Here is a 26,421-nt window from a genome sequence, read left to right as displayed (position 1 = left end):
GGACAGTGTCATGCTGTTCTATCTTCTGTTCTGCTGTGTCTATAAACACTTGCACATGTTCTCGTGTGAAGATATGTTTTATATGATTTTCAACTATTTAATGACTTTAATGATGAATGAGTCTAAATGTCCATGTGGTGATCATTAGCTGATCCTCTCAGATGTCTGTAGGCTGTGCTTGTGCTTGTTTCTCTGTGTTACGTGTGATCTTTACTGCGTTCTTACTGCTGCTGAACTCGTGTGTGTTAGTTATTAGTGAACATGTCCATATTTCACCCTAAAATCAAAAGAGAAAGTAAGAAATGTTTTCTATTCCACCTGTTCTCAGGACTTAAGCCCATTAAGGTGTTTGAATTATGTGCCCATAGTTTTCATACTGAAAGGTCTTCTCTTACGACTGTTAAGAACAGCTAAAGAAATATTGAGAGTAGGTTGTGAAAAAATAGCCTTGATTTTCTTCATGCAAAATAATAGAGGTTTACCGATATATCGGCCGATATTTGTATTTTTCAGATATCAGCATTTGCCGATAGGTTTTTCTGCTTGGCCAATGTGTTCGAGGCGGGACTTTTATTTGATGCCAATGAGAGCAGCAGCTCTATTATTAATAATAAGCAAACATTATAATATTTTACTGTTGCCATCAGCATTCAGTAAATACGCATTGTAATAATAAAACCTACATATTCATCGGGAAGGAGGAGGCGGGAAACGTCAGACAATCAAAATTAAACTTTAATAATTCAAAATAAACACAAAACATCGCACCAGCCCCTCACGGACGACAAACAAAACATAAAATAAAGCCCAGGCCTGGTCCTCTCTCGTCCTTCACTGTCGTCACTCCAGTTTTATATCCTTCCATCTCCTCCGTGGGACTCGAGACCGGCGGTGGGGCGCAGGTGTCGCTGATTTCCCAATCATTCCGGCCTCACTCCTGTTCCCACGACCCTCGGCCCCGCCACACTCGCCACACGCATTTATATGATTTAAACAAATCTTTGAATCAACATTTAATTCCTCAAAACTTGCAAACTTAGTTGAACCCAGCTGTGAGATCCTGAGAACTGTGTATCAGTATGATCACGTGTTCTCTGTGTTTAAATTATTATTATATCAGATTTATATCTGCCCCCTGGTTTCCGAAATATCGACATCGGCTGTCAAAATTTTTTTTTTTTTTCGGTCGACAGCTACAAAATATGGTTGTGTATTTCATGTTTTGATTTTGGGGTAAATCTTTTGATTGATTCATACAACGTTTGTTTTATTTGTTTGTTTGTGAGATTCAGTGGTGTTGTTCTCCTGTATTTGCCGTAGCTTTCTGATTATTGTTGTTCCTTTGCTGTATCTTTTCATTGTGAAGAGGGAAATAATACTTATTTATTGGTTTAGTCATTTACTCTGATCATATCAGGCCATATCTGCTTCCTGGAGTTGATTTTATTCCTTTGATGGTATATTTTCATCCTTTAATTAACATGCAAACACACAGTATTTTCCATCTTCTTCCATTTGCATGAGTGTTCCTCATATAAGCAAATCAACATCAAATTCATAAACAGCTGTACATAATCAGAGTAGCACAATGATACTGGAGTCATAATTTACTGATTATGTTAATGAGACTCCTGTACATGACCCGCTCTGATCTCTATGCTTGCATGTTGATGTTTACCTGGTTTCCTCCATCTCTCCTGCTGTGTGTGTGTGTGTGTGTGAGAGCAGGAGGTGAGGGGAAGGTGGGGAAGGTGGTGGATATTCGTGGATGGGATCAGGAATCAGGTCGTAGCGTGGCTAGTGTCACCTGGTCCAGTGGAACCACAAACGTCTACAGAATGGGCCACAAGGGCAAGGTGGATCTCAAATACGTGTCTGATGTGCAGGGAGGATACTACTACAAGGAACATCTGCCCAAATTAGGTGAGAGCCACCTGTAGCTCAGGAGAATCAGTTCGTTTTGCACAGAGCAATTCATTTACTGCACAAATACAATGAGAGAGAAACATAGCAATGTTTACATCACTTAAAACATTGATTTTATATTAAAAATAGCAGAATTTACATATTATTTTATACAATTATTGCAATAAATTATGCAGTAGAATTTATTCCAATTATTTTGTGTAATATGTTGATTGCCACACACTCCATTTGATTCATTAAATTGTTTTTTTGTATGCATGTGTGTTATGCATGAATATGTCTGTGTGTGTGTGTCTGTCTGTGTGTCTCTGTGTCTCTGTGTGCGTGCGTGCTTGTGTGTGTTGTGTGTCTGTCTGTGTGTGTGTATGTGTGTGCGTGCGTGTGTGTGCGTGTGTGTGTGTGTGTGTGTGTGTGCGTGTGTGTGTGTGTGTGTGTGTGTGTCTGTGTGTGTCTGTGTGTGTGTCTGTGTCTGTGGGTGTGTTTGTGTGTGTGTCTGTCTCTGTGTGCGTGCGTGCTTGTGTGTGTTGTGTGTCTGTGTGTGTGTGTGTCTCTGTGTGTGTGTGTGTGTGTGTGTCTGTGTGTGTGTGTCTCTGTCTGTGTGTCTGTGTGTGTGTGTGTCTCTGTGTGTGTGTGTGTGTGTGTGTGTGTGTGTGTGTGTGTATGTGTGTGTGTGTGTGGCTCTGTGTGTGTGTGTGTGTGTGTCTCTGTGTGTGTGTGTGTCTGTGTGTTTGTGTCTCTGTCTGTGTGTGTGTGTGTGTGTGTGTGTGTGTGTCTGTCTGTGTGTCTCTGTGTCTCTGTGTGCATGCGTGCTTGTGTGTGTTGTGTGTCTGTGTGTGTGTGTGTGTGTGTCTCTGTGTGTGTGTGTGTGTGTGTTGTGTGTCTGTGTGTGTGTATGTGCGTGCGTGCGTGTGTGTGCGTGTGTGTGCGTGTGTGTGTGTGTGTGTCTCTGTGTGTGTGTGTGTGTGTCTGTGTGTGTGTCTGTGTGTGTGTGTGTGTGTGTGTCTCTGTGTGTGTGTGTGTGTGTGTGTGTGTGCAGGCGAGCACGCGGAGCTGCAGCGGCAGGACAGTGCAGACACTCACTCGTTCCAGCAGGGTGATAAGGTCAAGTGTCTTCTGGAGGTGGAGATCCTCAGACAGATGCAGGAGGGTCACGGCGGCTGGAACCCAAAAATGGCAGAGGTGGAAATCAGTTGTGCACTATACAATGAAACTAAATTTAAAATAAGAGTATTGCATGTTCAGTATATTCATTATTCTTAAAGTAACATTGTAATACTTTAGTCTTAATTTCTTCACTTGTGAATGTATATCTTCAGATCCAGTGAAATGCTGTAATCATTTGACCTAACCCTTACCTGCACAACTACAATGAGAGTGAACAGCTACATTTCAATATTTACATCACTTAAACCATTGATTTCATATAAAATGTCTACTATTAAAATAGTAGAAAAAATTTTCAGTTTAGTGCGCTCTTAAACTTTTCTGCTCAGGAGCACATGTGTTTCTTGGGGAAAAGCTTATGAAGTCTCAGTCATATGAAGTGTTTTGAAGTGCATGTCAGTGCTTGTGTTCTGGTGTTGGCAGTACATCTCCAGGATCGGCAGCGTGCACAGGATCACGGACCGCGGGGATGTGCGCGTCCAGTACAGCAACAACATCCGCTGGACCTTCCACCCCGGAGCACTGACCAAGGCAAGCCCATCACAAACCCCCCGCATTCACCAACATCCTTTCAGAAATAAGTTAAGAAATGTCTTAAGATGAATCCAGAGTAGTTTGTAAGGCTGAGAAGTGTTTGTTCAGGCTGCTGTACACCAGTCTGTCCTCATGGTGAAGCCTGCTAGCTGTGCCTGTGTCTGTCTGCTTCAGTGTCAGATTGTGAGCTGAAGCCTCAGACGCTCTTCAGGAAGTGTGTGTTCCTCTAATGGAGTGGTGTGTGTGCAGGTGAACACGTTTGCCGTGGGGGAGCTGGTGAAGGTGCTGGATGACATTGACAGTGTGAAGAGACTCCAGGTGGGCCATGGAGAGTGGACAGACAGCATGGCTCCAGTAGGTTCAACACACACCTAACAGTGCAAACACTTGGAGTCAAGATCACATTTAATTGTGCCAGGCAATAAACTAACTTCCCCAAAGTTTTTGTGACTGGTTTTAAACAAGTGCCTGTGTGTGTGTGTGTGTGTGTTCTCAGGCTCTGGGTCAGGTCGGGAAGGTTCTGAAGGTGTATGCAGACGGTGACCTGCGCGTGGCGTTCGGAGGTCAGACGTGGACCTTTAACCCCTCGTGTCTCTCTGCCAAGCGTGGAGAGGTCGACGCCAATCTGATGACCTCGGAGAACTCCAACGAATCAGGAAGTTAGAATTCACAGCTCCTCACTATTTCACTATACTCTATATCATTCCCTTTCATTCGACTTCTCTCTAAGATATAAAGTTTCTTCCACACTGTCCTGCATGATGCCAACGCTTGTTTTTCTCGTTTCAGCACTGTGTGGTTTTCAGTGTATTTCTCTCTCTCTCTCTCTCTCTCTCTCTCCTTCACACGCTGTGGTAGCAATGGATAGTTTGTTATGTTTGATGCATGGTGAAATTTTGACTAATTCTGACTGGTTTAGAAGGGTTTGAACTGTGGAACAGTGACATTAAAGCCTCCTCTGAACACAGAATGGAAATATCTCTGTCGTTCAGGTACGGTGATTTCAGTCCTGGAGAAGCTGCTCTCTCAGTCCACGGAGCAGGATCATCCGGGCCGGCTGGTTATCGAGGCGGCTCATGGGAACGCTGTTAAAGTGCGTGAACTGGTGCAAAAATACCCTGAGAAGGTCAGTGCCTCTTAGTCTGATAGAATTTAGTCAAAAGAAACAGGATGTTTGTTTGCATGAGTTATCTTAAGGGAGGGAATCTCCAGACATTTCAAGTTATTTCTGGCTCTCTCTGTCCGAAGGGTTTTAGCCTTTCCCTTTATATCATCAGCACACAGCCCACCAGAGACAGGCTGACGCTGCCCAGCTCAGCTGTTCATCTGTTCTGTTCATCTGTCCTTTCTGTAAGATACTGTAATAGAGACTACGGACAGCTGGACAGAAAGAGTTGATAAAGTTAATAAAGAACAGCCATCTTGGGTGCAATCTATTTCTGACAGAGACGAGCATACAGTAAGTAGAGAGTGTGGTAGAGGTTAAAGGAATAGTTCAACCAAAAATAAAAGTTTGCGTTATTAAAATGTGCTCTCTCTCAGTTCATCTGAGATCAGGATCAGTTTGTTTCTTCATCAGATAAGTAGAAATGTAGCATTGCATCAAGTGGAGCTTAAAGCGTTTCCTTGGTCACCGCTGTAAACAAAGCACTCGTGAACAAGGCAGCAGGAGGAGCTTAAAGCGTTTCCTTGGTCACCGCTGTAAACAAAGCACTCGTGAACAAGGCAGCAGGAGGAGCTTAAAGCATTTCCTTGGTCACCGCTGTAAACAAAGCACTCGTGAACACCGCAGCGGGAGGAGCTTAAAGCGTTTCCTTGGTCACCGCTGTAAACGAAGCACTCGTAAACACCGCAGCGGGAGGAGCTTAAAGCGTTTCCTTGGTCACCGCTGTAAACAAAGCACTCGTGAACAAGGCAGCAGGAGGAGCTTAAAGCGTTTCCTTGGTCACCGCTGTAAACAAAGCACTCGTGAACACCGCAGCGGGAGGAGCTTAAAGCGTTGCCTTGGTCACCGCTGTAAACAAAGCACTTGTGAACATCGCAGCGGGAGGAGCTTAAAGCGTTGCCTTGGTCACCGCTGTAAACAAAGCACTCGTGAACAAGGCAGCGGGAGGAGCTTAAAGCGTTTCCTTGGTCACCGCTGTAAACAAAGCACTCGTGAACACCGCAGCGGGAGGAGCTTAAAGCGTTGCCTTGGTCACCGCTGTAAACAAAGCACTCGTGAACACCGCAGCGGGAGGAGCTTAAAGCGTTTCCTTGGTCACCGCTGTAAACAAAGCACTCGTGAACACCGCAGCGGGAGGAGCTTAAAGCGTTTCCTTGGTCACCGCTGTAAACAAAGCACTCGTGAACACCGCAGCGGGAGGAGCTTAAAGCGTTTCCTTGGTCACCGCTGTAAACAAAGCACTCGTGAACACCGCAGCGGGAGGAGCTTAAAGCGTTTCCTTGGTCACCGCTGTAAACAAAGCACTCGTGAACAAGGCAGCGGGAGGAGCTTAAAGCGTTTCCTTGGTCACCGCTGTAAACGAAGCACTCGTGAACACCGCAGCGGGAGGAGCTTAAAGCGTTTCCTTGGTCACCGCTGTAAACGAAGCACTCGTGAACACCGCAGCGGGAGGAGCTTAAAGCGTTTCCTTGGTCACCGCTGTAAACAAAGCACTCGTGAACAAGGCAGCGGGAGGAGCTTAAAGCGTTTCCTTGGTCACCGCTGTAAACAAAGCACTCGTGAACACCGCAGCGGGAGGAGCTTAAAGCGTTGCCTTGGTCACCGCTGTAAACAAAGCACTCGTGAACACCGCAGCGGGAGGAGCTTAAAGCGTTGCCTTGGTCACCGCTGTAAACAAAGCACTTGTGAACACCGCAGCGGGAGGAGCTTAAAGCGTTGCCTTGGTCACCGCTGTAAACAAAGCACTCGTGAACAAGGCAGCGGGAGGAGCTTAAAGCGTTTCCTTGGTCACCGCTGTAAACAAAGCACTCGTGAACACCGCAGCGGGAGGAGCTTAAAGCGTTGCCTTGGTCACCGCTGTAAACAAAGCACTCGTGAACACCGCAGCGGGAGGAGCTTAAAGCGTTTCCTTGGTCACCGCTGTAAACAAAGCACTCGTGAACACCGCAGCGGGAGGAGCTTAAAGCGTTTCCTTGGTCACCGCTGTAAACAAAGCACTCGTGAACACCGCAGCGGGAGGAGCTTAAAGCGTTTCCTTGGTCACCGCTGTAAACAAAGCACTCGTGAACACCGCAGCGGGAGGAGCTTAAAGCGTTTCCTTGGTCACCGCTGTAAACAAAGCACTCGTGAACAAGGCAGCGGGAGGAGCTTAAAGCGTTTCCTTGGTCACCGCTGTAAACAAAGCACTCGTGAACAAGGCAGCGGGAGGAGCTTAAAGCGTTTCCTTGGTCACCGCTGTAAACAAAGCACTCGTGAACAAGGCAGCGGGAGGAGCTTAAAGCGTTGCTTTGGTCACCGCTATAAACAAAGCACTCGTGAACACCGCAGCGGGAGGAGCTTAAAGCGTTTCCTTGGTCACCGCTGTAAACAAAGCACTCGTGAACAAGGCAGCGGGAGGAGCTTAAAGCGTTTCCTTGGTCACCGCTGTAAACAAAGCAATCGTGAACACCGCAGCGGGAGGAGCTTAAAGCGTTTCCTTGGTCACCGCTGTAAACAAAGCACTCGTGAACACGGCAGCGGGAGGAGCTTAAAGCGTTTCCTTGGTCACCGCTGTAAACAAAGCACTCGTGAACACCGCAGCGGGAGGAGCTTAAAGCGTTTCCTTGGTCACCGCTGTAAACAAAGCACTCGTGAACACCGCAGCGGGAGGAGCTTAAAGCGTTTCCTTGGTCACCGCTATAAACAAAGCAATCGTGAACAAGGCAGCGGGAGGAGCTTTAAAGCGTTTCCTTGGTCACCGCTATAAACAAAGCAATCGTGAACAAGGCAGCGGGAGGAGCTTAAAGCGTTTCCTTGGTCACCGCTGTAAACAAAGCACTCGTGAACACCGCAGCGGGAGGAGCTTAAAGCGTTTCCTTGGTCACCGCTGTAAACAAAGCACTCGTGAACACCGCAGCGGGAGGAGCTTAAAGCGTTGCCTTGGTCACCGCTGTAAACAAAGCACTCGTGAACACCGCAGCGGGAGGAGCTTAAAGCGTTTCCTTGGTCACCGCTGTAAACAAAGCACTCGTGAACAAGGCAGCGGGAGGAGCTTAAAGCGTTGCCTTGGTCACCGCTATAAACAAAGCACTCGTGAACACCGCAGCGGGAGGAGCTTAAAGCGTTTCCTTGGTCACTGCTGTAAACAAAGCACTCGTGAACAAGGCAGCGGGAGGAGCTTAAAGCGTTTCCTTGGTCACCGCTGTAAACAAAGCAATCGTGAACACCGCAGCGGGAGGAGCTTAAAGCGTTTCCTTGGTCACCGCTGTAAACAAAGCACTTGTGAACACCGCAGCGGGAGGAGCTTAAAGCGTTTCCTTGGTCACCGCTGTAAACAAAGCACTCGTGAACACCGCAGCGGGAGGAGCTTAAAGCGTTTCCTTGGTCACCGCTGTAAACAAAGCACTCGTGAACACCGCAGCGGGAGGAGCTTAAAGCGTTTCCTTGGTCACCGCTGTAAACAAAGCACTCGTGAACACCGCAGCGGGAGGAGCTTAAAGCGTTTCCTTGGTCACCGCTGTAAACAAAGCACTCGTGAACACCGCAGCGGGAGGAGCTTAAAGCGTTTCCTTGGTCACCGCTGTAAACAAAGCACTCGTGAACACCGCAGCGGGAGGAGCTTAAAGCGTTTCCTTGGTCACCGCTGTAAACAAAGCACTCATGAACACCGCAGCAGGAGGAGCTTAATAATAATAATAATAATAATTCCTTACATTTATATAGCACTTTTCTAGGCACTCAAAGCGCTTTACATAGACAGGGGGTATCTCCTCATCCACCACCAGTGTGCAGCATCCACCTGGATGATGCGATGGCAGCCATATTGCGCCAGAACGCCCACCACACACCAGCTTACTGGTGGAGAGGAGACAGAATGATGAAGCCAATCAGCGGATATGGGGATTGTTAGGAGGCCATGATGGTCAGAGGCCAGTGGGCGAATTTAGCCAGGATGCCGAGGTCACACCTCTACTCTTTTCGAAAGACATCCTGGGATTTTTAATGACCACAGAGAGTCAGGACCTCGGTTTAACGTCTCATCCCAAGGACGGTGCTCTTTGACAGTATAGTGTCCCCATCACTACACTGGGGCGATAGGACCCACACAGACCACAGGGTGAACACCCCCTGCTGGCCTCACTAGCACCTCTTCCAGCAGCAACCTAGTGTTCTCAGGAGGTCTCCCATCCAGGTACTGACCAGGCTCAGCCCTGCTTAGCTTCAGTGGGCAACCGGTCTTGGGCTCCAGGGTGATATGGCTGCCGGGGTTTCTGAGCTTAAAGCGTTTCCTTGGTCACAGCTATAAACAAAGCACTCTTGAACACCGCAGCAGGAGGAGCTTAAAGCGTTTCCTTGGTCACCGCTGTAAACAAAGCACTCGTGAACACCGCAGCGGGAGGAGCTTAAAGCGTTTCCTTGGTCACCGCTGTAAACAAAGCACTCGTGAACAAGGCAGCAGGAGGAGCTTAAAGCGTTGCCTTGGTCACCGCTGTAAACAAAGCACTCGTGAACACCGCAGCGGGAGGAGCTTAAAGCGTTTCCTTGGTCACCGCTGTAAACAAAGCACTCGTGAACACCGCAGCGGGAGGAGCTTAAAGCGTTGCCTTGGTCACCGCTGTAAACAAAGCACTCGTGAACACCGCAGCGGGAGGAGCTTAAAGCGTTTCCTTGGTCACCGCTTTAAACAAAGCACTCGTGAACAAGGCAGCAGGAGGAGCTTAAAGCGTTGCCTTGGTCACCGCTGTAAACAAAGCAATCGTGAACAAGGCAGCGGGAGGAGCTTAAAGCGTTTCCTTGGTCACCGCTGTAAACAAAGCACTCGTGAACACCGCAGCGGGAGGAGCTTAAAGCGTTGCCTTGGTCACCGCTGTAAACAAAGCACTCGTGAACACCGCAGCGGGAGGAGCTTAAAGCGTTTCCTTGGTCACCGCTGTAAACAAAGCACTCGTGAACACCGCAGCGGGAGGAGCTTAAAGCGTTTCCTTGGTCACCGCTGTAAACAAAGCACTCGTGAACACCGCAGCGGGAGGAGCTTAAAGGGGGGGGTGAAATGCTATTTCATGCATACTGAGTTTTTTACACTGTTAAAGAGTTAGATTCCCATGCTAAACATGGACAAAGTTTCAAAAATTAAGTTGTACGTTTGAAGGAGTATTTTTGTTCCCAAAATACTCCTTCCGGTTTGTCACAAGTTTCGGAAGGTTTTTTTCGAGTATGTCTCTGTGTGACGTTAGATGGAGCGGAATTTCCTTATATGGGTCCTGAGGCACTTCTGCCGGAAGAGTGCGCTCCCGTATAGCAGAGCACTGAGAGCACAACAGACTTCACTGATCAGAGCGAGAGCGTCACCAAATGTCACAAAAGAAGTGTGTTTTTGGTTGCCAGGGCAAGACAACCCTGCACAGATTACCAAAAGAGAAACAGCATTAAGGGACCAGTGGATGGAGTTTATTTTTACAGAGCATCAACGGAGTTGTGCAAGTGTTTTTGTTTGTTCCCTGCATTTCGAAGATGCTTGTTTTACAAACAAGGCCCAGTTTGACGACGGATTTGCATATCGTTTATTTCTTAAGGATAATGCAATCCCAAGGAAAAAGGGTCACGATCGTGTGTTGGAACCGCAGGCGGTGAGTAAAACTGCTTCAAATATCTCTGCCTCCTTGTTAGTGCGTCCGCCTCCCATCGAAGACCCGGGTTCGAGCCCCGCTCGGAGCGAGTCGTTGCTGCTGCTGCTCTCGTTCAGTTTCAGCCTCTGGATCTGATTCTGGACCATAAATAAACGCTGAATCTGACTGTAAGCCATGGTTTGTTTTGGATGATGGGTTTTTCCTCATGGTAATGTCACAGCTTCCAAACGCTCTCGACGCAAAAGCCTACTGGCGCTCGTGATTCTTTAGCTCCGCCCACACGTCACGCCTCCAGCCGGTCGTGTTTTTCCGGGAAAAATCGGTACAGACTATCTTTCTCTTATGAATATAATAAAACTAAAGACTTTTTGGATTTATGAAGGATGCAGTACTACTCTATATGTACTCAAGATTAACAGGATATTGAGTGAAAACGAGCATTTCACCCCCCCTTTAAAGCTCTCCCTTGGTCACCGCTGTAAACAAAGCACTCGTGAACACCACAGCGGGTGGAGCTTAAAGTGTTTTCAAGGTTAAAGCTGTAAATAAAGCAGTGCTGTACTTTTGAACTTTAATATGCTTTATACAGAGCAAGATAAAAAGAAAAAAAAACACCTAACTTTTCTAAAGACAGTAAGTTCCCCTCAGACATACATTCATCCTAGCCCTATCGTGATTTATTTAGCATCTCAACTGATTTGAATCATCACATATTTGAATCGATCTTCAAGCGGCTCGCGGTTAATCATTACATCCCTATCATCAATAATGCTTCCTACAGTGAAAAACATTAATTTATGAGTGGTGTGGATTACTTGTGGATTATTGTGATGTTTTATCAGCTGTTTGGACTCTCATTCTGACGGCACCCATTCACTGCAGAGCATCCATTGATGAGACACTGATGCAGTGCTACATTTCTACAAATCTGATGAAGAAACAAACTCATTGACATCTCTGACCTGATGTTCTGCACGTTTTCCTCTTTTGTGTGATCTCTTGATTAAGTAGGCTGATCGGGCAGGTAGATGGGGTGAAGTGATGTCAGAAGTGTATTTGACCGAGGGCTGTGTGTGACTGTGTTCAGGTGGATATTAAGAACCAGGGGAAGACGGCTCTGCAGGTGGCTGCTCATCAGGGGCATGTGGAGGTGGTGAAGGCTCTTCTTCAGGCTAACAGCAGTATTGAAGCTAAAGATGAAGATGGAGACGCTGTTCTACATTACACAGCGTTCGGGTGAGGGCCAGTGCTTATTCCTGACCTCCACAGCTGGTTATTACCTACACTTATAAGAACAGGCCATGTGTACGTTCCCCAGTATTAGATGCAGGACATCCTGTGCAAACAGAAATGTTGTACTGTGCTTGTCCTCAGTTAGCTGTATTTAACTCATTAAGATGAAGGCACACTCCAGAGACACAGAGCATGTTTACATGTGCAGTCTGCACTGTACCTGATTACTTAAAGGATTAAATACAAGCGTCACAACACACACTGTGCCAGGGCGAACTGTAATCTGATTCATGTTTATACAGCTAGAGCAAAACCAAGCCACAGTGGCATTATCTAGCTCTGTTAAAACTCCACTAAATCATGATGCTTTTAAACTTCTAAAGTAGATGTGAAGGCATTTCTATTGCTGGTGGATTGATGTCTTTGGGCTCTAGAGGTTGACAGTGATGGACATCATCTGGCCGGTCCAGAGCAGCTGCACTTCACATTATTTCCAAGAAGAGATGATTTGGGCCATTTGACGTGATTCTGACTGATGTAGCTTCATCACTAGCTCCCCACACGGGTTTAGTTTAGAGCATTTAGCTGATTTGTGTGAACTTTAATAGTGTGAACAAAACTACACAGGCCAAAAGAAATATGAGGATAAATACACTGAGTTTAATTATTAATTAAAATTATTAGTGGCTGACTCGCTGGTCATTTCGGTGTAGTTTTAGGAGTATGATATGATATGATACGATATAGCACTTTATTGTCAGACAAGTCTGACATTTTTCTTGCATCACAGTATATATGTTTACAACAATCGACATCCTTTAAACAATTACATGCACTTCATCCACACAAGAACAAAAACACATTATCCATTTCACTCCCTTAAACATTACATTCTACCTTACCCTCCTACTACACCTATACACCATGTTCACAATACTCAAGATTTTTTAATAAGTTTCTAATTCAACTATAGGATTCCCTGATGCACAAAAAAATGTTTCAGCCTAACTTTGTTAAACCTTGGGACTCTGTACCTCTGGTTTGATGGTAGTAATTCAAACTCATTATGAAACTCAAGGGGCTGACCGAAAACCTTGAGCACATTTTTAATTGATTAATCAACTTGACTTGACTACAGCATGACATTCTTTCACCGTAGTAAATTCAGTATTGTTCACTGGGTTTAGAAAAGAATCAGCCCCCTTTAAAATCATAGATAATTGTTTTCTTATTTCTGACCTGTTGGTGTAGTGTCTACAGTAAATACAGCTAGATAAAACAAGATCTGTCTGTATTTTCCTCCGTGTGTTCCTCTGGATGCTGTGGTTTGTGTGCAGGAATCAGGCAGCGATCGCACGTTTGCTGCTCAGTAAAGGAGCCAGTGTGAACCTGCTGAATAACTCCATGTGTACGCCGCTGCACATCGCTGTCAATAAAGGCTTCACGGATGTGGTGAGAGTGTTGACGGAGCACTCGGCAGACATCAACCTGCAGGTTAGACACTAACACCCCTCACACGCCTGTGGAGCTGGATCAGTCATCTGTGAGGAGGCCTTTTGTGATCGAATAGTGCAGTATCCCTGTAACGTTTCTGTAAAATTAGAATGAGCCGAAACTAGATTAGCCAGTGTTGACTAACATCATGTTTCTGTGTGTTATCAGGATTCGTATGGAGATACACCCTTACACGACGCCATCGCTAAAGACTTCAGGAGCATCATTGAGATTCTGGCTGTGGTGCCCAGCATTGATTTCACACAGCAGAACAACCGCGGCTTTAACCTGCTGCAGCACGCCGCTCTGAAGGGCAACAAACTGTGAGTGTCCAGCCGTCCTCCTGGAGCTCAGATTGGTCAGCCTGAGCCAAATCACCTAAACTGAGGGTATCTGAAGCCCTCTCCCAGCAGTCACATCTGTACGTGTCTGTAAACGTCCTGAAGGAGCTGCACAGATGTTCCTGTGTTGAGCAGTGTTGAGTAACCTACTCCGTTTAGCTAGTAAATTAAAGCAGTGCTTGAGTTACTGTCTCAAGTAAGCAAAGCAAGTTACTTTTACGTTTTCCTATATATTGTCTGACGTGTCTCCTGTCCCCATGCCTTATTCGTTTCACTTCTGGTGAGACAAATATCACTTTTGGGTTTTTTGTTATTAAAAGACAAACAAGCAAGCCCAGCCCACACAGTGACACAAAATTAATGAAATGCATTATTACCAAAAGTCATAAAAAGTTACAATATTGAAATACATTACTTTTTGAAATAGTAACTTTCCCTAACCCTGGTGTTAATATATAGATGACCTCCAGCCTGACATCAACTGAAAGCTATCAAACTTTCATTATTTGTCCTCACTAACCGAGCTTTGCATTTGGTACCCTGCAAACTTAAACGTATAGTGCATGTCTCTTGATCACACACATACTGTAGACGGCTGTCTCAGTGCAGTATGGGACGTGTTTTGTGCAGTTTCTGAGATCAAATGATGACATTCTGATCATATGGAGGATATGGACAGCCTTCAGTTCCTCTGTGGTGATACAAATGCAGCTGATTGTTTGTATTAATAGAGTAAATCCTGAAAGTGTTGTGGCAGTGATAGACGGATCCTGACACTATATAAACACATCCTTCTCTGACAGTCGCTGTATGCTGGTGTGTGTGTTCCCATGAGGCTTGTACTTGAGCAGATCTTATCCTCTTATCGTTCCACCGTTTCAATTTTGACCACAAGAAACATTCATTTTCTGAGATACTGACCAGAGACAAACAAACTCAGTCTAGTGCCATTCAGTCAGTGTTGGTGGTTTTATCAGCTATTTTTAATTTAGTCCTGTGTCAAATAAAGTAACTTAACTCTTACTGTATAATGGTTAAAATGATAAAAAATATATATATATATATATATATATATATTGCTCAATATAAATTGCAATGATAGGCATTATTTTGCGCTCTAATAATAATAATAATAAAACTAACAGCACATTGCACTGCTCACCTGTGTCATAGCTTTATAATAATGATGACTTCTCTTTATCTGTGCTTATTTAGCACAAATAGCTAGTTCTTCTGTGTTTTGCTGTGAAGTGCTGGTGTGTTGACTAGTTGTAGTGTACACTGAATGCATGGCGTCTGTTTCCAGTGTTTGCAGTGCTTGTTGTTCACCGTGTTGTTACAGCAGCTGTACAGCGCTCAGTGTTGTCCTCAGTACATCTGGACAAGTCTACACACAGTGTTTTCTCTGCACCCGTTCACAGAGACTGTACCATGATTTGTGATGGTGGGTGGTGTGGACCAGACTTTAGACCAAAAGCCAAAAGTCTGGCTGATTAAACTAGGTTAGGAACTGCCTGTTGTCTTGTAGTCTGTTAGTTTGACCAAGACATCAGATGTCCATGATTGTTCAGATTAGATGAGGTGTGTGTGATGTTGCTGATGAACCGTAGGATGTCAACAGTAAAACTTGTTATTCTGGTTATACACAAACACACACACGCACAGACACACACACACACACACATTCTCTCTCTCTCTCTCTTTTCTCTCTCTCTCTCTCTCTCTCTCTCTCTCTCTCCCACACACACACACACACACAGACTCACACACACACTCACACTCGTTTGTTTTAGTGTAAAGTGTGTTCATCCCATAGGTGTAATGGTTTTTATTCTGTAGAAACTGTATATTCTATGGTCCTTCACCAACCCTACACCTAACCCTAACCCTCACAGGAAACTTTCTGCATTTTTACTTTCTCAAAAAAAACTCATTCTGTATGATTTATAAGTGTTTTGAGAAATGGGGACATGGGTTATGTCCTCATAAGTCACCCTCTCCTTGTAATACCTGTGTCATACCCATGACATTATACAGAGTTGTGTCCTGATATGGCACAAAAACATGCCCACTCACACTCACACACACACACACTCACACACACACACACACAGACAGGGTGGAGGTGTAATCTGCTCTAATGCAGAGCTGCTGAATCCTGTTTGACATCAGCTTCAGAGCAGCACTAATCACAGCACAAACACACGAGGACGAGCTGTGTCTCTGGAGCTCTGGAAGTGACTCAGTCTTTACATTCGGTGGCTCAGGTACTTCTGTATAATGATGATCTCTAGACAGATTTCCTAGCTGTTCTAGTTTCATGTTTCTCATGTGACAGCTTTTTTCTGACTGTAGGAAAACAGATATAAATGTCAAATGTGATTGAGCGAGTCCTGTTGGCTCTGGATTCCCATTTCTGACACGGTGGGAATCATACGGGGCTGATGGTCTCGGTCTCTGTTTGTGTTCCTCCAGAGCGACGGAGATGATCTTGGCTCGAGCGCGCCAGCTGGCTGACGTTAAGAAGGAAGACGGTTTCTCTGCTCTGCATCTGGCCGCCTTGAACAACCACCGCGATGTAGCTGAGATCCTCCTCAAAGAGGTGTGAGAGATTTAGATCACAATTAACTCCAAAAATTCTGTCTGCTTAAAACATGGACAAAATACATCTACAGGAATATAACTACAATAGAAGATAAAGTGGAAAGTGTGCAGCAAACTACAGAACTGCACCGTTTAGGAAGTATAACATTAATACTTCACCATTCCTCAAGTATAAGGTGATCTAATAAATCACTTGTCAATACTTTCTATGTAAGGTTATATCCAGACTCTTGTCCTGACTGTCATAAAAATAGGTTTTAGGATATATCTAAACTCTGACACTTGAATTATATCAGGAACATCAGGATGTTCATCTGTAGAGAGAAGTAGTCATATCTAGAAAGGATCATTTAAACTACTTGAGAGTCATTTTTGTACTTTAGCTGAGAATAACAAAATATGTCTGCTTTTAAACCCTCAGTAAACCCTCGATGTATACACATACTGTAAACACACTTTTTATTAAAGAAAGGTATTTTGTGTTGATGCCACAGGTGTGTTTTGAGGTTTGTTGTGTGTCTGTTATGAGATGACCTGGCTCTTCTAATAGATCATTCATGACTCATGTCTTGTCCTGTGTGCTGCATGTGCTCAGTGCGTGTAATACAGTACGTGTGCTGCCATCTGGTGGCTGCTGGGGTCGCATGTGTTTATTACTTTAGAATGTTTTGTACACATTTAAAGCAGAGAATGGAAGTTTTGAAATATTTATAATACTGGGATTTTTCTTTATTTCAGAATGTAGATATTTATTCTAGATCACTAACATCTAAACAGAAGCCTTTAAATAAAACAATATGTAAGCTCAGTTCAGTGTGTCCAACTTTTGATCACCTGTGTATTTGTAACTTCCATAATTCTCCCTCTTTTGCTTTAAGGGTCGTTGTGATGTCAACATTCGCAACAATCGCAATCAGACGCCGCTGCAGCTGGCCGTGACTCAGGGTCATGTGGCTCTCGTGGCCCTGCTGGTGACGGAGGGGGCAGATGTCAATGCAGAGGATGAGGATGGAGACACAGCCATGCACACGGCCCTCAGCCGCCAGCAGCTGGCCTCCGTCATGAGCAGCGGTGAGGGAGAAGGAGCGGTGCTCTACAGCAGGGTAAGATCAGGAGAGAGAGTCTTTATGTTTGTTAATGCTCAACACCATTCTTACGAAGTGTTGTCAGTAAAGCTACTGGAATCTTTATTTACCAGTTGCTGATTACGATGCTGACTTTTTTTTTTTAAATGATTGCCATTGCCACATACGTCTCTAGTTTACATATGTAACCCTAGTTCCTCAAGGAAACGAGACGCTGCATCGAAATGCTTTGGGAAACATATCAAGCATTCAAGTGTGGAGCGACTCTGAATATCGTGTGTAATCAGTCCAATGGAAGAGCGTGACGTCACAGGCGGGGTGACCAGGAAGCTATAAAGGCACGAGCCGCGCAGCTGGCATTAGCTTAGAGTACCAGCAAACGCCGGAAGGGGTGCCCGGGGGTATGGCCTCGAGACGCAGGGTCTCGTTCCCTTGAGGAACTAGGGTTACATACGTAACCTAACGACGTTCCTCTTCAGAAACTCGAGCTGTGTCGAAACGCTTTGGGGAACGAGTACCAATGCTGCCAGACTACCAAACCCCTGCCTAGTGTGTATCCGAAGAGCACAGCTTAAGATGAGAGGATTGAAGCACCTGGAGTGACTGGCATGTCTAAGCCATAGAATTTTGTGAAAGTAGAAGGCATGGACCGCCCCGCAGCATTGCAGATGTCCAGCAGGGACACTTGGAGGTCGCCATACCCCGTGTAGAATGAGCCTTGGCTCCCGACAGCGGGAGACCAGGGGACTCATAGCCATAGCCTCGACTATACAACGACTAATAGTCTGCTTAAAAGCAGGAGAACCCCTCTTGGGGGGACTGTAGCATACAAGCAATTGGTCTGTTTTTCTCCACAGGAAAGCTCTGTGGATGTATGCGTCCAGTGCTCGAACTGGACACATACAATTTAGCTTCTCTTGGTCTGGCTCCCGGAAGGGAGGAGGACAGAAGGCCTGCAGCACTACAGGTTGTGGTGTGACAGAGTGAACCTTAGGAACATATCCCGCTCGAGGGTATATGAACACTTTGGTCATGCCAGGTGCATGTAATGGCCAACAGAAAGGCGGTTTTAAGAGTCAGATGTCTGTCTGAAATATCTTGAATAGGCTCAAATGGAGATTTGCACAAAGCCTCTAACACCACAACCAAGTCTCACGGGGGAATACGAGACCGCACTGGAGGTCTCAGCCTCAGCGCACCGCGGAGGAAACGTGTAACTAAGGGGTGTCTTCCCAAAGACTGACCATCGAGAAGGGCATGGTAGGCCGCAATGAATGTCAACCCTGCAGAGAGCCTGGCCTGTAGGAACTCCAGAACTCTACCAACTGGGCAGTTTGCTGGGTCTAGCTGGCTGTCTCTGCGCCATGAGGTGAAGAGTTTCCACCTCAGTGTGTACAGTTTCCTCGTTGAGGGAGCTCTGGCTTGGAGGATGGTCTCAATAACCTCGGTTGAGAAGCCTCGGCCAGGTCTGTACCATAGTGTCCAGTCCCAGAGGAGCTGGATGAACTAGAGAGAACCAAAGGGGACATTGTGACGTCTCTTGAGTCGCAGAGAGGTCTACTTGAGCTCTGCCAAAAACTCCATATCTCCACCTCAGGGTGAAGCTTCCATTCCCCGGGCCTCGGCCCCTGCCTCGACAGTATGTCTGCTCCCATATTTAGTTTCCCAGGAATACTGCTCTTAATGAGAGGAGTTTGTTCTGGGTCCACACAAGGATCTGGTGCGCCAGCTTGTACAAGGGGCGCAAACACAGACCTTCCTGGGGGTTTATATAAGAGACCACCGATGTGTTGTTGGTGCGCACCAATACATGGTGACCCCTTAGGTCTGGGAGAAAGTGCTTCAGTGCACGATAAACTGCTAGCAACTCTAGACAATTGATGTGCCATGTTAGATGGCGACCACTCCACAGACCACTGGCAGGGTGGCCTCTCATGACCGCATCCCAACCAGTGAGGGATGCATCCGTCGCTAGTATTACACAGCGACAAGGAGCTCCCAGCACCGGGCCCTGATTCAAGAATTAAGGTTTCTTCCACATTTCTAAGGCACGGAGGCAGCGCCGCATGACCTTGATAGTCCAAAGTGGATTGCCCCGGGGGGAAAATCCCTTGGTCTTGAGCCACCACTGTAGGGGTCTCATGTACATCAGGCCAAGAGGTATCACGTTGGACGCAGCTGCCATCAGACCCAACAATCTCTGAAATTGTTTGACAATGAGTGACTGGCCTTCTTTGACTCTCTTGACTGCGATGAGGATCGACTCGATACGAGCAGGAGACAATCGTGCCTGCATTGTGGTCGAATCACATACTACGCCTAGATAGGTGGTTCTCTGAACTGGAGAAAGTACACTCTTTTTGGCATTCAGTCTCAAACCTAGCTCCCCCATATGTGCGAGGACGACATCTCGATGCCGAACCGCAACCTGCTCTGACTAAGCTAAAATCAACCAATCGTCGATATAGTTGAGAAAGCCGATGCCCGTCATGCGCAGGGGGACCAGAGCTGAATCTGCACAGTTTGTGAACGTGCGGGGTGAGAGTACAAGGCCGAAGGGAAGTACTCAATATTGGTTAGCTTCACCCCCGAAAGGGAACCTCAGAAACTTCCTGTATTGTGGAAGGATGGATATGTGGAAGTATGCATCTTTGAGATCTATTGTGACAAACAAGTCTTCGGACCTGATCTGAGATACAACATGCTTGATCGTGAGCATTTTGAACTTAAGTCTCATAACAGATCGATTTAAGACCCACAGATCTACAATCGGACATAACCCCCCATCCTTCTTTGGAACTATGAAATACCGGCTGTAAAACCCGGATTCCCTGTCTTGAGGAGGGACCACCTCGATGGCCTCCTTCTCTAGTAGAGTTTTCACTTCCTGTTCCATAACCAGACCCTGCTTGGGGCCAACTGAACATCGGCGGTGAGGAGCCAAACTGAATACGGTAGTCTGTTTCTACTCTGTGAAGGACCCATTGAGATACATTTGGCAGTAGTTTTCATGCTGCTAAATAATCTCCTAAGGGAATCAATCTCTTGAGACTGACCTCTGGTGTAAGAGGTCCCCCGGCGGTGGCATTCCACGATCGGGCGATCTCTTCATGCAGATCGGGAAAGAATGTAAGGCCCCAGCTAGGAGGTGGTTGACTCGCCCGCAGGAATCGTTCATCGAGCTTGCTTCGCTGCGGTTCAGTTGTTTCGTTGGCGGGCTATTCAGTGCTTAGTTTGGCCACCGCGTGAGTCACCAACTCTAAGAGCTCCTCATACTCTTCTGTTACAGTACAGATGGGGCGGAGACAGGAAATCACAGGTAAGGTGGTTTCTTGACACAAGCAGATGGGATAGTGAACACAGGTGAGTCAAATCCAAGTGGCAGTAGAGGAGTTGAGACGGTGAAGGATGAACACAGGAGGTAACTTGGAATTGCTGGAGACAAGTAAGTATAACACTGGAAGTCCTTGAAAATAAGCAGGTATGTAAGTCCTAGATGCGAACAAGACCTGATAGTGGCTGTGTGTGCAAAAACTGTGCTAGAACAGACAAATAGAAGCTGTGCGTTACTGTATAATAATCAGTGGTGTATTCCTTCCTCCTTCACCTGTAGTTGTGTAGCTCAGGGCTGATGGGAAACACAGAGCTGAACGTAGGAGCTGCTATCGCTTGCTTCTTGGCACAGGAAGGGGCTGATATCAGTTATGCCAACCATAAAGGTAAAAGCCCACTGGACCTGGTTACAGACAGCAGCGTGCAAACACTCATCAGGAGCTTCGCAGAAAAACACAGGTGTGTTGATTGAGCCGCTCACTGATTGAGGGATCTGATCAGATGTCATTCTGACGTGTGTGTGTGTGTGTGTGTGTTCAGGCTTCAAGCGGTCACGTGTGGCACAGGCAGCAGCAGCAGCAGTCTCAGGCGGGTACACACTACGCCCAACACCATGACCAACCTGGCCATGCCCAGCGTGACGGGCCCGAGCGAGTGCCTGATCTGCTCCGAGCTCGCCCTGCTGGTGCTGTTCTCTCCGTGTCAACACAGCGTGGCCTGCGAGGGTGAGCTTCACACTCAGTCCAGACCAAATAGAGAGAAAACACGTTTTACTTGCCTTTACAGTTCTAGGTCTACAGAAACTCTGTCCTGTGTTGTATCTATTCAGAATGTGCTCACAGAATGAAGAAGTGTATCCGGTGCCAGGTGACAATAACAAAGAAAATTCGGCAAGGTAAGCATTTTTACATTTGAATTACAATAATATGCTATGCTTTAAGATTTAAACGCTTTTTAGTTTTGGTTCTTTCTCAGGAGAAACGCTATTGTTGCTCCAGTGGCCTGCTTTCCAAATACTAAGCACTTTAGAACAAGATAAAGTTCATAACAGTTAATGATGCCTTTTTTAAACTGAGCACATAGTGCCACAGTCAGCGTACACTCAGCTCTTAATTCATCTGATTCGGTGACATTCTGCTTGAATTACCAAGAAGAACCAAAATTCTTCCAAATATTAGTTAGTAATAAATACTGTCTGCTTTCTGAAGAATGGAGTCACATACCCCACAGAACCCTGTTAAAGTCTAACCTGGGCTCTAGATTCTAGACTCATCCGTCTGTCTTTAGACATCGACTAAGAAGCGAAATAAAAGTTAGCCTTTCTAACCAACAGCAAATTAAAGTAGCATGAACAAGGGAAATTGTGTTCTCTCTGGATTGTGAAGGAATCGTGGTGTGATTCTGAACCTTCAGGGTGAAACTTTGCTCTTTCGCTTCAGTAAAAATAAAGGGAACCAAACACTGTTATGACGCAGATACCAGTAATTAAAAATGAAAGGAGTTCCGTTCCCGTGCTCTATTTCGTTGTTATTTCTATTTGAGTTGTAGTTCTATGTTTGGCTAATGCCTGCTCTTACATTGTGTTGCGTTGTGTTTGGAGCTGAGCATGTGTGTCTCTTGAAAGCAGACCAGACGGAGGTGGAGTGCAGCCCCAGCTCAGAGAACTCAGAGAAGCACAACCTGCTGGAGCAGCTGCAGTCCCGCTACCGACAGATGGAGGAGCGCATCACCTGCCCCATCTGCATCGACAACCACATCAAGCTGGTGTTCCAGTGCGGACACGCCTCCTGCATCGACTGCAGCGCCGCGCTCAAGACCTGCCCCATCTGCAGACAGACCATCCGCGAGAGGATCCAGCTGTTCGTCTGATCACAGCGCTCGACTGTTTGTGCTTCATGGTCCGTCCTGTCCTGAGCTCATCATCTAGCTGTGAAGCAGGAGCGTGCCGCACCGGAGGATGTGATCGACGGCCAACCGATGACATCAGCAGGGTTTTCAGCCATTTAGGACGTGTACGACCGGCTGAACATCAGCAGCTGAAGAGTCAGTCAGACATCAGATGTTCTTCATGCTGCTGAAGAGCTCGATTTTAGCGAACCGTAACACAAACCCAGCATGCAGTGTGACAGAGCAGGAAGACTCTCCAAACACGTCAGGACCTGGACCATATGTTCCACTAAAATCCAAAGGGAGAAATCATGTGTACAATTTTATTTTGTGACATTTCCCCTTCAGTTCTCATTGCTGTAATGCTCAAAATATGAAGTGTGTGTGCATCTTGGTAGTACAGTATTAGCTTTAATTTATGCCAATAGAAACATTTTTACAGTGAATGTAATGATCATAAAAAAGGCGTGATGTCAAATGTGATTTGTTCTTTATGTTCATGTGATTTTGGGGTGAAATAAGACCTGGTTTCCGTGAGATCCCACCAGACACGGTGATCCAGAGCCTTAACTCTTCAGATACTTCATTCTGAGCCGAGTCTGACGCACATTAGCCTGCAGTCGTGTGTTTTTTACCAGCCGTGTTGTTCGTCAGAGGAGATGTACAGATGCCTGTACCATACCACTCACAGATCTACAACTTTCACAAGCTTTCCGCAAGCAGGAGATATACATAATGCATGCTGGTGAGCGTATTATCTATGTCATATATTGTGTCACGAATACCATTTGTAGTGTTATAAGTCTGTGTCTGTGCGAGGGTCCGACGGAAAGACTCTTAAGAGCATAACAGTAGATTGATTTGTGTCCGCAGTGGTGCTGAATGCTTCCTAATCCTAGGAGTTCTGTAGTTTTCTCAGGTTCATGCAAGTCAGTAACCCACTGTATATTACCATTGTTAGTTGAAATATTTAACTCCAAATTAGGCCTGTTAGTACTTCAGCATCAGTTCATATTCCCTCCTAGCGTCTAAGTGTCCATGGAGTGTTTTTGTTCCAGAAGGGCTTTACTGTGTGCATTTATGGAGTTAATTCTATTTTATTGTACGTGTCATTCTGTGATGGGCTTTTTTTTAGCTCCCTCTTTTGGGATAGCCAACACAAACATGTGGATTTGAATGTCTCGCTGTACACCAACCGCTGCAGAGGTTTTAGTGCCAAATTTTGTTAGCGTGTGTAAGAGAGCATCGTGTCCGTGTGAAGCCTTTATAATGTATTGATTTAACTTATCTGCCCTCGTTACAGGGCTGGACATTGTACAGTTTGTTGAACATATTTCTTTCGTTTTTTCAGTTAAGAGAACAGTGGTTTAACAGGACAGTGTGTTGTCTAGTTTATTTAAGCTTATCTGCTAACAGCTCACAAATACAACAACTGTCCGGAAGCCATCAGTCTGACTTTTAATTCACTGCACTTGCTGTTTCATACATTATTCATGTTTAATATACAGAGTATCCAGACGTTTGTGATATGATGTGTATGGCAAAAGATCTTGTAAACTTTGCCATCATGCTTCATTCATTGTGAGCTTCCCACTGGCTTTTAGAATCAGAAGCGGCTCCATTTCTCCAGTAGTTTCAGAGTTAACTTGACTTCACTATTGGAGAGATGGAGCCAGTGAATTTCAAGAGGAATACATAATTCAATCGCGGAATTCTTTTGTTGTAGTTATTTGATGCAGACTATCTAGAGTTCATCAAGAACTGTTCATTTGTTTTGACGGTTTTAATAATATTGTTTGTGCTGTACATAATCATCATTCAAAAGAAATACAAATATATGTGAGTTGTCAGCAGGTAAGGACAAAAACATAATAATGAACTACAGAAATCAATGTTTTGCTGAGTTCTACTTCAAAAGAAAGTATTTTACTAAATGTTTATACAGTTCATTATGTGGAGTTCTGATGTTGGCCTTACTGTCCATTTCCTATATTTATTTTTTTGTTTTGTTTAGTTTTTTCAAGTTTTACTCTGTAAAAAATATTTTGCAGTAAATATTGAACTGTTTTATAAGCACATATTTATGGTTTCATTTCTTGCTTGTAGTCCAATCTAAGGATTTTACCAATGAATAAAACTGACAATGAATTTGGTTTCAGTGATGATATGATAAGTGAGGTATTGAGGTGATGTGGTTCGTCACCACAAGTCATTAAGAGAAATGTACAGTGTATAGACTGGACTGATTATGAGTGTCTATACAGGTGCTTCTCAATTAATTAGAATGTTGAGAAAAAGTTCATTTATTGTGAAACACGTATTAAATTCAATGCACACAGACTGAAGTATTCTAAGTCTTTGGTTTAATTGTGATGATTTTGTCTCACAAAAGCCCACCAGTTCACAATCTCAACCAATTAGAATATGGTGACATGCCAATCAACTAATCAATTCAAAACACCTGCAAAGGTTTCCTGAGCCTTCAGAACAGTCTCTGACAATCATTGACACCCTTCACAAGGAGTGTAAGTCACCAAAATGAATTGCCAATAAGCTGGCTGTTCACAGAGTGCTGTATCCAAGCATGTTAACAGAAAGTTGAGTGGAGAAAAAAAACAACCAACCAACCGAGAGAACGGCAGCATTATGAGGATTGTCAAGCAAAATCTATTCAAAGTTTGTCGTATTCCTCTTGTTAAGCCACACCTTAGGCGTTTTACCTGGGTAAGGAGAAGAACAACTGGACTGTTGCCCAGTGGTCCAAAGTCCTCTTTTCAGACGAGAGAAAGTTTTGTATTTCATTTGGAAACCAAGATTATAGAGTCTGGAGGAAGGGTGGAGAAGCTCTTAGCCCAAGTTGCTTGAAGTCCAGTGTTAAGTTTCCACAGTCTGTGATGATTTGGGGTGCAATGTCATCTGCTGGTGTTGGTCCACTGTGTTTATTGGAAACCAATGTCACTCCACCCGTTTACCAATACATTTCGGAGCACTTCATGCTTTCTTCTGCTGATCAACTTTTTGAAGATGCTGATTTCATTTTCCAGCAGGATTTGGCACATGGCACACATCTAGGGGCCTTGGTCTTACTGTTGAAAAGGTGAACATTGCATAACACTGCAGAGTGATCAGACAATAAAAGTGGTAATATAGAGATGGAAGAATTAGATTAAATATGTAATCTATCCTAGAGAAGGTCTTATGTGTATAAGGGAAAAAAAGCATTCTCCAAAGATTGATTGCATTAAGTTCTGTGATAAGTCAAGTCTGCTTTATTGTCGATTCTTCCACATGTACAGCACATACATAAAGTGAATTGAAATTGTATTACTCTCAGACCCTTGGTGCATACAGATAACACTAACAGTAGAGCATAAAAATACAGATAGATACAGATTAAATATAGAATATAACTATACAGACAAGGACATGTAAAAAATGAAAAAATGAAATACAGTTAAATAAAGCAGCTCAAGGCAGATGACAGATAGAGTGCAAACAGTGCAGATAAAATAATTTTAGTGCAAAAGAGCTTATTCGGACTGATTTAATGTGACAAAAAGCTTAGAGAGCAGTTCTTTATTTAAACTGACTGAAAAGGTAGTTGAATGAAGTAGTGAGCAGACCAGTGCTGCACAAAGTGTCTGGTGTAGGTCACAGTTTGTTAATGGTCGGGGGAAGTGGAAGGACCTGGGGATCTGGGGGGGGGGGGGTGCAAATGACGGGAGAGGGTTCAGAGTTCAGTGGTGCCTGGGGCAAAGGGGTGGGAGGGAGTTCAGTTCCTGACAGCTTGATGAATGAAGCTGTCCTTCAGTCTGCTGGTCCTGACCTGGAGACTCCACAGTCTCCTCCCTGATGGCAGCGGACTGAAGAAGCTGTGTGACGGGTGGGTGGGATCACCTGTGATTCAGAGAGTTTTATGGGTGAGAGGGGTTGAATAAACGTCCTGGAGGGAGGAGAGACACCAACGATCTTCTCAGCTGCTATCACTATGCATTGAAGGGTCTTCTGGCAGGACTCCAATGTGAAATAAATAAACATTATTAACCAAC

The 26,421-nt window shown here is 45.1% G+C and overlaps 1 protein-coding gene across 2 annotated transcripts in view; it reads left to right on the top strand.

The window, feature by feature from the left end:
- LOC128019174 (E3 ubiquitin-protein ligase MIB2-like) overlaps positions 1–24,520 on the top strand; it is a 35,727-nt gene extending 11,207 nt beyond the window's left edge. The window contains exons 5-19 of one of the 2 annotated variants that reach the window (XM_052605248.1): positions 1,729–1,923; positions 2,963–3,105; positions 3,514–3,621; positions 3,874–3,978; positions 4,121–4,283; positions 4,617–4,750; positions 11,483–11,631; positions 12,966–13,122; positions 13,291–13,445; positions 15,939–16,065; positions 16,946–17,170; positions 20,766–20,944; positions 21,026–21,210; positions 21,315–21,380; positions 22,113–24,520. In XM_052605248.1, coding sequence (XP_052461208.1) covers positions 1,729–1,923; positions 2,963–3,105; positions 3,514–3,621; positions 3,874–3,978; positions 4,121–4,283; positions 4,617–4,750; positions 11,483–11,631; positions 12,966–13,122; positions 13,291–13,445; positions 15,939–16,065; positions 16,946–17,170; positions 20,766–20,944; positions 21,026–21,210; positions 21,315–21,380; positions 22,113–22,354 — 2,333 coding nt within the window. In that variant the 3' untranslated portion in view covers positions 22,355–24,520. Of the gene's footprint in view, positions 1–1,728; positions 1,924–2,962; positions 3,106–3,513; positions 3,622–3,873; positions 3,979–4,120; positions 4,284–4,616; positions 4,751–11,482; positions 11,632–12,965; positions 13,123–13,290; positions 13,446–15,938; positions 16,066–16,945; positions 17,171–20,765; positions 20,945–21,025; positions 21,211–21,314; positions 21,381–22,109 lie in introns of both variants that reach the window. The other variant, XM_052605247.1, reaches the window with a different exon arrangement.
- Positions 24,521–26,421: the final 1,901 nt, after the last annotated feature.

This window comes from Carassius gibelio, chromosome A8, assembly GCF_023724105.1.
Source record: "Carassius gibelio isolate Cgi1373 ecotype wild population from Czech Republic chromosome A8, carGib1.2-hapl.c, whole genome shotgun sequence".
In the NCBI taxonomy this organism is placed as follows: Eukaryota; Metazoa; Chordata; class Actinopteri; order Cypriniformes; family Cyprinidae; genus Carassius; species Carassius gibelio.
This window is presented reverse-complemented; position numbering and strand designations above follow the sequence as displayed.